The sequence below is a fragment of the Magnolia sinica genome, chromosome 13 (assembly GCF_029962835.1).
Source record: "Magnolia sinica isolate HGM2019 chromosome 13, MsV1, whole genome shotgun sequence".
In the NCBI taxonomy this organism is placed as follows: Eukaryota; Viridiplantae; Streptophyta; class Magnoliopsida; order Magnoliales; family Magnoliaceae; genus Magnolia; species Magnolia sinica.
This window is the reverse complement of record NC_080585.1, coordinates 13,514,552-13,525,598: the sequence shown is the minus strand read 5'-3', so window position 1 is coordinate 13,525,598 and position 11,047 is coordinate 13,514,552. Positions and strand designations below refer to the sequence as shown.

General features: G+C 37.8%; 1 protein-coding gene across 2 annotated transcripts; it reads left to right on the top strand.

The window, feature by feature from the left end:
- Positions 1-3,145: 3,145 nt before the first annotated feature.
- LOC131222885 (nudix hydrolase 8-like) lies at positions 3,146-8,247 on the top strand. Of its 2 annotated transcripts, none has more exons than XM_058218121.1 (9): positions 3,146-3,682; positions 4,439-4,698; positions 4,864-4,929; positions 5,282-5,419; positions 6,010-6,087; positions 6,900-6,950; positions 7,079-7,113; positions 7,510-7,618; positions 8,189-8,247. In XM_058218121.1, exons 1-9 carry the CDS (start codon positions 3,484-3,486, stop codon positions 8,216-8,218), a joined length of 966 nt encoding a protein of 321 aa, XP_058074104.1. In that variant the 5' UTR covers positions 3,146-3,483; the 3' UTR covers positions 8,219-8,247. The 2 variants fall into 2 exon arrangements, with proteins under 2 accessions (XP_058074104.1, XP_058074103.1); XM_058218120.1 differs by lacking the exon at positions 8,189-8,247 and adding an exon at positions 7,880-8,163 and having other exon boundaries at positions 3,149-3,682.
- The last annotated feature ends 2,800 nt before the right edge of the window (positions 8,248-11,047 follow it).

The window sequence follows — 11,047 nt, the reverse complement described above, 5'->3', positions numbered from 1 at the left end:
GGACGGCTAAGATTATCTAATCAGTGAAAATTGTGGTCCTTTCTCCATCCAAAAGGTGGTCCCTTATTTGGACAATGCGAATTTCTTTACACGTATGCCACGAGTACGGTGGATTAATACCGCAGCTTAAAATGGTGGTGAACCTGACAAAGTGAACTTGAGCGATTGCACTTTGTTTGCTGCTCGCCTCTCACACGTGACAACATCCCATGAGTTGGGAGAGACATCTGAGCCGTTCATCAGTTGAGTCCTGCCGTGTATGTTCCTAAAACCAAAAAGAAAAAGGGTCAATCTGCTCATTAGGTGATGTTTAGAAAGATGGATCATCGGTATGTATTCAACGTACATATGTGCCTGCCTGATAAATGGATCTACCTGACGTGGCACATGTATCAACGTATCACGCATTGGCCGCGTCATTTTGTCTGTCCCTTTAATTCCATAAAAGAAACTTTCCATCCATTTGATGGTCCACTTGTTCTGCACGAGAATAAAACTTCACTCACTACGCTTTTATCGTACCGAGTAAATTCTATTAGGCCCAGTGTGAATGTATTTGATTTATCCATGCCGTTCATCCGTTTTTCTAGTTCATTTTAGGGGTTGAACCCAAAATTGAATCATATCCAAATCTCAAGTGGATCACACCACAGGAAATAATGATTTCCACCATTGAAACCTTTGTAGGGCCTACAGTGATGTTTATTTATCATCCAACCTGTTCATAAGATCAGGTAAACATGAATGAAGGGAAAACACAAATATAAAATTGATCCAAATTTTCTGTTTCCCTCGAGAATTTCTCAACGGTTGTTCAAATTACACATTTTAATTGCACACCTAAACTGAATACAAACTATTGATTATATGTGTGGGCTTGTATTTGATTGAATATATATATATATATATATATATATATATATATATATATATATATATATATATATATATATATATATATATAGTGTACCCACAAAATTTACTCAGTACCCTCGAAGCGGATTGCATAGTGAGTAACTCACCATGCTTAGCGTACTGAGTAAACTCTGTGAGGTCCATTATGAATTATGTATTTTATCCGCTCCGTTCATCCATTTTAACAGATAATTTTAAGTCTTGAACCCAAAAATGAAGCATCTACAATGTTCAAATGGACCACACCATAGGAAAAAGTTGAATTGAACGTGTACTGTTGAAAATTTCTTGGGGCCTACGGAAGTTTTAGATCAAGCCTATATTTTTAGATTCTCTTCATCCATGTTCTTATGATCTTATGAACAGGTTGGATGAAAAATTAACATCTGTGGATCCTAGCAAGCTTTCAACGGTAGAAATCATTATCCCCACTGTTTCCAGTGGTATGATCCAATTGATCTTTGGATATGCATCAATTTTGAGCTCAGCCCCTTAAATTAGATGGAAAAATGGATGGACGGCGTGGATAGACCATATACATTCAAGGTGGGCTCAACTGAGTTACTCAGTACGCAATCCAGGGAATTGGAAAATCAAACACGCCCTTAGGGAGTTATTTGATTTGATACTCTGGAAGAGTACGACGCTTGATATACAAGCACTACAAAATTGTACACGTGGCATAAATTAACTTAAATTAAACCCACTAAATTGTGGAATCTTCGGTGACCAAGTCACAATCACAAAATATGAGTGGTTGAGAAATCCTAACCTATGATTTGCGGACACTTGTTTGTTGAAATAGGACCATTGGAATTTTTCATTTTTAACGGTCCAATAAATGTCCACCAATCCGCTTGTCAGATATTCGAATGAGCTTAATTTTTTGTTCATGATACAGTTAAACTGGGATCCATAATTTAGACATTTTTATTCGAATTGATTTTACGCCATATGCAATTTCTAAGGGGCTGTTTATCATCCATCAGTCTGCCAGAGTATTACAGTTTTCCTCATCCTATTTTCCAGTGTTGTTTTCTTTCGGCATCAGAATCTCTCCTACAAATGAATTTAAATGTGTAGCTGATGAGATAAACTAACTTGCGCACGTATGTAAATGGTATTAACATGCGCCTACCTGAATTTTAGCCAGTGAATTGGAATATTAGAATCTTTCTGTTTGAAAGAGAACGTACTCTAGTTTTCTTAAAATGTTTCTAACTTCTATGCTTTTCGAGGTATAGGAAAAGAAAAGAGGGCCATATTCTAAGTTCGTTATCAAGCATTTTATAATCTGGACCGTTCATCTACTGGGCCCTACCATGGATAAGACATACTACTGCAAAAATCACATCAATCAGTTAATCCCAGAGACTGATTGAGGAAATATGAGGATTACAGCAGGGCTAGGAAAAACTCCAATCAATGCTCACGTTTAATGGAAAAATTCATCCAATAGATGCCTAGGATCATCGTACTGGTTTGATTTTTGATACATGGTACGTTAAAATAGATGGACAGTACTGATCTTGTTCATGAGCGCTGCATGTATATAATCAGTGCCTGATGATAACTACTTTAGAGGTTAGCAATTAGCATTGGATACTTTCACATCTGAAAATGGAAATTATACCGTTTGATGCCCTTTTGAATTGTGGACATACCTATAAAGCATCTTTTCAGATGCCCTTGACTGTAGATGCTTTAATTATTGTTGTTGATGTAGGTAACGGTCAAGAAGAATGGATGGTAAGGATGAGTTTTGCTAAGCACTGCACATCTAACTGCAAGCATATATCTCATTATGTCACATCTTTGTGAGATCTGATCTTTCCATCAGGTTCACCGCACTGATTAGATCTTCTGGCCAAAAAGATGGGCCTTTTCACTCCTCATGTGGGCCACAATGTCATATGGATGGATAGACTGCCCACATGGAGTGAAATGAGCTGATTTATTAGCCAAAAGATCTAAACACTGTGGCCCACCTGATGGAAAGATTGGATCTTGAACATGCATGGCATATTAGCACGCGCACTTACCCTGTTGGAATTATTCAATCAGTGCCATTTCTGAGCCATTTACCATCCAAGAGTGGCCCATCAATTGGATGGACTGATGATGACATGTGCACTAATTGGATACCACAAAAATGATACTCTTTTGTTGTGATAGATATGGAAAGTTTTGGGATAATACACAGAATAAAGTCAGCATAATTCCTGAAATGAAGAACATTCCTTAAGAATGTAGGATGTTGGAGAGTTGGAAGGCAGCTTATGCTAAAAAGGATTCCTGACTGAAATGATAAATTTCTCAACTTTTATAATACCTTGGAAAGAGATAAGCAGTAGTCATTGACATATAGATGCGATTAGTTATTATTCCTATCGTTTTCCTATAATTGCGTGTCTATCGCTTATTTTGGTTAGTTTACAGATTATGTATCGAGATTATCTAAATTAGGAAGTGGGCCTGCTTCGATTCGGGTCAGCAACAAATTGCAATTTCAATTCCATTGCTCCTACTTGTGTTAGATGAGGATTCTTTCACCATTTGCCCATCCATATGCAGCCTTTTCGGTGCTATTTATATCATACATGGAACCTCTCACGGCGATGTAATCACGCGCTGTTTGTAATTTTGATGATGATGGCGGCAGTGGCAGCGATAAATTGGCAATTGCCGGGCTGGTGCTGCCACCGCTTATCATCGGAGTCAAGGATTTCATGGGCTGGGAATCACAGCTTCTGTGGGGCAGCTGGAGGTGGGTTTATCTTGCTATGGTCTCTCTTATAGGTTTTGCTAAAGTAATTCATTGGAATGTATGCTCCTGTTCTTATACTTTAGTTTCCAGGTAGATGTCTTTGTAGCTACTAACTATTGGCGATTGTAGTCATTGCTCTTTTAGGGGGGGTTTGGATCGTTAAGTTACTTAAGATAAGCTACTTATGCCTCAAGTAGCTTATCTTAATTTCGACTTATTAAGCAGATAAGTATGTTTGGTAGACAACATACTTATCAGCTTCTCCTCTCTTTTGTCCCTCCTGCTGCAACTCTTCAGCAACTTATAAAAGGTAGAAAAGCTTTAAAAAAAAATAGCTGAAGTGATTAACTGATTTTAAGCAAAAAAGTTACTTATAACCAATCATAAACCAAACCTACTTATCTGAAATAAGTTACTTATCTACTGTTGTAAGTTTTTTTTTTTTTTAAAGTAACTTATTTGGTGGTATCCAAACGGGCCCTTATAGTTAGGTTGATCCTACATGAATCAATCCCCCATTTTCCACTGCAGCAATGGCATTTTGGCACTTGGGTCATAATCTTGCTAGCACAGCTACTCAACCATTCTTGTTGATTTCAATCTTAGACAGCATCATCTCCGAAATTCATACCGACATCAGTCAGCATGACAATCTTGCTTATTTAAATGGTCTCCTATTTTCTGTTATACTCCATTGAACTAGAACTAGTTTAAATTGAGACTTCTCTAATAGTTTGATTCCATTTGATAATCCAGCTTTGGAGTTCAAACAACTATGTCTGTCGAAGACTTCCTTCCCCATAAGTAAAAATGCATTATCTTTCCGCGGCAATGCAACCAATGGAATGCGTGCCAATGTCGCCTCTCCCAAAAAATCTCTGAACAGAAGACTCGATATACTTGATGCCTATGAAGATGAATACAATGGGATGATCATTGATCCGGAGTGCTTGCCATCAAGTGCCAATGCATTTGTGTCTGTCCTTCGGGCTTCTATTGCTGATTGGAAGCAAAAGGTAATGCCTCTTCTTGCTGAAGGTTTCTATTCACTGCTTATTTTCATGATGCACGAAATTTGCAGTCCCTTTTTTTTTTTAAAAATAATAATAAAATAAAATTCCCTGTCAATCGACATTTTGATTCTGATCAATGTCTATCAATTTTTCATTGGATGATTGCAGGGAAAGAAGGGGATATGGCTCAAGATACTGGTGGAGCAAGCTGATCTTGTTCCGATCGCAATAAAGGTATCTGCTGATCTTGTTCATTGATATTTAGCGGGTAGGGATCGTTCAATACTTAGCTAATTCTCGATTGAAAGAAACAACCTTTTTTTTGGGTCTGACGACCACGATCCGTTTGTCCATTGATCATTGTACATGATCTAGGAGATGTCATTGTGTTTGATTTCTTTTATTGGATTAATTGAATATACCTAACTCTAATATCCAAATAAATCGAAAACCCATGTATCTGTTGCATTTTTAAAGGAAAAGGACAATATACTTGGCTTGTCACTGCATGTGCTCACTTACAGGCCTGCACTCTCATCTAGTTTCCAAGATGATTTCACAAGGTTTCCTTTCTACTTGGATTCAGGAAGGTTTTAGCTACCACCATGCGGAGCCAGGATATGTTATGCTAACATATTGGATTCCTAAAGAGCCGTGCATGCTCCCAGCCAATGCTTCACATCAAGTTGGCGTTGGTGGATTCGTAATCAATGAAAAACGAGAGGTGATTTCATTGCTCTTCTCGAAGGATATATGCTCGAATTCTAATGATTAGGAAGGCATGCTTTTCTATCAGTGTTATGAGAATAGTTCTAAAATTCAGTAACTCAATTGAAACTCGGATGAGTCAACTCGAATAGGCAAGAAATCAAGACAAGTCACCATGAAACTTGCTGGCAAGCTTGACTCGGCATGACTTGAACCAAATCACTCACCGAGTAAGTTCATTTAAAAATAAAATAAAATGTGCAGTGGGATTTGAAACCCCAACCTCAAACAAGCAAAATCACTCCTGCAAGCAAGCCAAGCAGCTATTTTTCAATTTTGCTCGACTATTTTATACTTCTATCATTCTATCTGGTATCTATTAGTGAAATATTAGTCCTAGTTTAATATTTTGAACATCGAGTCAAGTCTCCAAGTCAACCTGACTGGGCTAGATATTGAGTCGAATTGAATTTTCAAGTTGTTAAACTATGGTTATGAGGTGAGTATGAAATTATTGAAGGAGAAAACTTGTATCTTTACAGAATGCCGTCTCTTGGTATAAGGCAATGGCTTACCTCTTTAAACTGTGTTTCCTTCAACATTCAGGTGCTTGTTGTGAAAGAAAAGCAATGTCCTTGTAGATGCTCGGGCACATGGAAATTGCCGACGGGTTTTATCAATAAGGTACTTATCTTTTATGGGTCATTTTTAAAATTTTACTTTCTTGTTATCGGTTTAGGATTTGTGAATGATAGAAGGAAATACTGTTGCAATGGGAGAGGAATTATAGGATCCTCAACCCTAGGCTTTACACAACATACTCAGGTTTCGGGTTCTGATAATCGTGCACATGATTCAGTAATCCAATTTCTGGTCATTCGGATCCTTCATGGATGGACTGTCCCAAAGACTTCCTCCATGGGAAAATTCTAATCCTTTGGTTTGTTGCCTAACAATACAGTCAAGAAGAGAAATAGATCATGGTCCACTCCCAACTGAATAATGTCCCATCATTGGTGAGGATCTTCGAATCTAGAATAGTTTTGGAGCATGGTCCATCAACAAAGAACACAAACAGACCCATGGTCTTGATTATTGAGCCATAGGCTCCACTTGACAGCACTGAAAACCTGAGTAAACTATGAATTCTTTGGTTCAAGGATGCTATAATTCTTCACAATGTAGTATTGTTCTTAATTTTATACTATTAAACCCTGTGATAAAATGGTTGGAATAAAGCTATGAACTATAGTATTGATATCATGGTTTTAGAGGTTATGGTAGTTAATCCACTCATCTATCAGTTTGGCTTATAATGCATTGATTACATTACTGCACATTGAATTTTAGTCCATTATTTCTTGTTTAAGTTTGACATTTTGTTCAGAATCACAATGTTCGGCCTCTTTTTTTTTCTCTCTTTCGTTCTTTCTTTTGATAAGCATATGTTTCTAATCAGAAAGTAAATGCATGTTTCTCTGTTCAATGCTTCTCAGTCTGAAGAAATCTTCACTGGAGCCATAAGAGAAACGAAAGAAGAAACCGGCGTAAGAAGAATTAATTTCCTCATTTATCATTTGATAACTGCATGTTTCTTTGTTTGATGTTTCTCAGGAACAACTGAAATCTTACAAATTATGGTTTTGGTTTTTCCTTTTTTAAAAAATAATTTCAGATAGACACTGCCTTCTTGGAAGTGATCGCTTTCAGGTAAAGAAAAAAGAAGAAGAAAAAAAAAACTCTTGTTCCTGAAAGTGCTACTTGTCCTTTGTCAAAGCTCTTTCTTCGACTCCTTTTGTACTTTAAATAGGAATGATCTAGTAATATCATATACATAAAGTAAATGGTGTATATATGATATGATACACCACTATCAGATTGTGATCACATGGTAGGGCCCTCCAAGTAGGCCAGTACTTGAGCAAGGGGCAGTCCCACTCTAATGACTGTCAGTTTGGGGCCTGATGGTTGCTAATATGCGTATGTACACTACATGGTTATACCTTAATCCGAAATTCAATATATAAAATACAAATAAATTAGATGCTGATCTTTCCTTTTTTTTTTTTTCTTTTTTTTTTTTCTGCTTTCGTTGTCGATTTGTAGGCATGCCCATCTTGTGTCCTTCGAGAAATCAGATTTGCTCTTCATTTGCATGCTCAAGCCGTTGTCTTTTGACATTACCATCGATGAGTCAGAAATTGAAGCTGCAAAGGTAATCAGTATAAAAGTCACATAGGAAAAGACAGTATAAACAGCTATCCTTCACCATCCAAAGAAGGTGGGTGGCAGTCCAACAAACATTTTAGAATTGGATTTCCAAATCCTACTTTGAAACATGTTGTGATTTCCACCCACCATCTTCGGCACAGCGGGACATGTGTGCACCATCATTGGACCCAGATAATGATTTCATCTTCTTAGTAAGTAGCAGCATGGACCATTCACTGACTTAATTGATATTGGTTTTGGTCAGTGGATGCCACTTGATGAGTTCTTAGGACAACCATTCTATCAAGAAGACTGTATGTCGAAGAAGGCGATCGACATCTGTGTTGCAAGATATGAAAACAGTTACAGCGGATTAACCGCCCATCAGCTGATTTCAAAACTTGATGGACAATTATCCTACCTCTATTATAATGATTTGAAGGAAATTGAAGAGTAGATTGTCCTTAAAAAATGCATGAAACACATGCTAGCAATTTCTATGTATTTCCAATGTCACAGGTGCATCTCAATAAGATGATAAATGTGTAATATATCTGTGGTTGTAGCATTTCAGATACTGGCCAAATTATCCCATGCAAACTAGTTTTAATGTAGTAAGCCATTATGGAAGAATTATGTGATCCCTTGTTGGAAAATGTGGCCCACGGTTGGCGATCTAGACCATCGATCTGATGTACCTCACTGTAGATGGGAACGTGCCCTGGAATGTTCCCAGATTGGAACATACCAGCCATTTGATTTTGGATTTCTTATTTTTGCTGAATGTTAACTGCTACTGTATTAATTTCTTAACTCTCTATTTGAAGGCCAATGATCTTGAATGATTTGGGATTGTACCATGAGGTGGATCTTTGGCTCATGATCCATCCATGGTGGGGCCTAATCAATGCTCCTGAGGGTCCCTTTTATACAAACTTTAGGTCCAAGGGGCATGAATCGTGTAGTTCTTTCCAATAAATATCCTTTGAGACTTTATATGGCACTGATTTGATTATACTACATAGAAAGTACAGCTTTCCAATCCACCCATTGCTTGGACTAGGGTGCCTGTAGCCCTTCAAGGGTGCCATGTCATGCCCTCAGGCCCACTGCATTTATGGTTAGTGATAAAAGCTCACAAGTACATGAGAGAGACATTTGAGGAAGATTTCCATTGAAGATCAAAAACCAAAAGATTGAGAAGTGATTTTTTTTAAAAAAAAAATTATCAAGCTACAATGGAGAACAAGCTCTGCATCTACTATATTAGAATAAAGTGATTTCCAAACAGAGCAGCCTATGCAGTCTACTTCTGTCCACCCCCCCCCTTTTCTTAGTTTTTCTTTTTTATTTGGAAAGTAAAGATAAAAAGGTATAGAGGGCTGTACAACTATCTTAGTTTTGCGTGATTAACATATACAAAAGCTGCACATCTAAATGATATGCGTCTATGTGCCTTTACCTAGACTTTAAATTTAAAAATAGAGCTAAATGACTTTAGGATAAGTATTTGGGTGTCTTTTCATGTTTTAATGTAAAAACAAAGATCTCTTAAAAATAGACCTTTAGGTGCTTTTATATAGAACTTAACATGAAAACATTAAAAGTAGGCTATATGCATCAAAGATAGACATCCATGCACATTTACTTAAGAGCTAGAATTTGAAAATAGAGTTAAATGACTTTAAAATAGGCAATCAAGTGCCTTTTCCTAGAGATCTAACATGGAAACTAGGTAGAATGCCTTTTGGATAGGAATTTAGGCAACTCTATTTATAACTTTAACATGAAAAATGAAGAGTATGCATTTTTTTTTCTTTGAAAGACAACACAGTGGCCTAAAAAATACAAGGTGGCTCACACGAAAGTCTGCCTGGAAGAGTGGGCCAGCAAGATTCCACGGTCTACTTGATTTGGATCATTCACAAAGGCCGAAGATGAATGAAGCATATCCAGTAGTCTGTCTAACCATTACGGGGGTAGAGAAGTCTGATCACCCATCTGATTCTATGGACAAAATGGCCCCAAATTACGATCAATGGTTTAGATTGTGTTTACTTTCTTGTGTTTATAAAAAAGGATGGAAAGATGAAAGATGAGCTTGGATGGGACTGATGCGGCACACTTAGTTAGCCGTTCCAAAATCCAAATCACTAATCTAATCGACCTGGCTGAAGATGGAACTGTGCCACATGGCATTTCTAGATTGGAACATGCTAGCCATCTAATTTCAGCCTTTTATTTTTGATGGGACTGATGCGGCACACTTAGTTAGCCGTTCCAAAATCCAAATCACTAATCTAATCGACCTGGCTGAAGATGGAACTGTGCCACATGGCATTTCTAGATTGGAACATGCTAGCCATCTAATTTCAGCCTTTTATTTTTTCTGTGATGCGGCACACTTAGTTAGCCGTTCCAAAATCCAAATCACTAATCTAATCGACCTGGCTGAAGATGGAACTGTGCCACATGGCATTTCTAGATTGGAACATGCTAGCCATCTAATTTCAGCCTTTTAGCTTGGATGGGACTGATGCGGCACACTTAGTTAACCGTTCCAAAATCCAAATCACTAATCTAATCGACCTGGCTGAAGATGGAACTGTGCCACATGGCATTTCTAGATTGGAACATGCTAGCCATCTAATTTCAGCATTTTATTTTTTTCTGCTGAATTTGGACTGCTGCTTAACCATCTATTGTTCCAAAATCCAAATCACTAATCTAATCGACCTGGCTGAAGATGGAACTGTGCCACATGGCATTTCTAGATTGGAACATGCTAGCCATCTAATTTCAGCCTTTTATTTTTTCTGAATGCACACTTAGTTAGCCGTTCCAAAATCCAAATCACTAATCTAATCGACCTGGCTGAAGATGGAACTGTGCCACATGGCATTTCTAGATTGGAACATGCTAGCCATCTAATTTCAGCCTTTTATTTTTGATGCGGCACACTTAGTTAGCCGTTCCAAAATCCAAATCACTAATCTAATCGACCTGGCTGAAGATGGAACTGTGCCACATGGCATTTCTAGATTGGAACATGCTAGCCATCTAAGATGAAAGATGAGCTTGGATGGGACTGATGCGGCACACTTAGTTAACCGTTCCAAAATCCAAATCACTAATCTAATCGACCTGGCTGAAGATGGAACTGTGCCACATGGCATTTCTAGATTGGAACATGCTAGCCATCTAATTTCAGCCTTTTAGCTTGGATGGGACTGATGCGGCACACTTAGTTAGCCGTTCCAAAATCCAAATCACTAATCTAATCGACCTGGCTGAAGATGGAACTGTGCCACATGGCATTTCTAGATTGGAACATGCTAGCCATCTAATTTCAGCCTTTTAGCTTGGATGGGACTGATGCGGCACACTTAGTTAGCCGTTCCAAAATCCAAATCACTAATCTAATCGACCTGGC

Bases quoted from the DNA above. Each gene is read 5' to 3' on its own strand.
- LOC131222885 (XM_058218120.1), top strand. From the start codon at position 3,484: ATGCAGCCTTTTCGGTGCTATTTATATCATACATGGAACCTCTCACGG. The intron at 6,088-6,899 runs GTACTTATCTTT...AATGCTTCTCAG, and splicing joins CGACGGGTTTTATCAATAAG to TCTGAAGAAATCTTCACTGG. The intron at 7,114-7,509 runs GTAAAGAAAAAA...GTCGATTTGTAG, and splicing joins TTGGAAGTGATCGCTTTCAG to GCATGCCCATCTTGTGTCCT.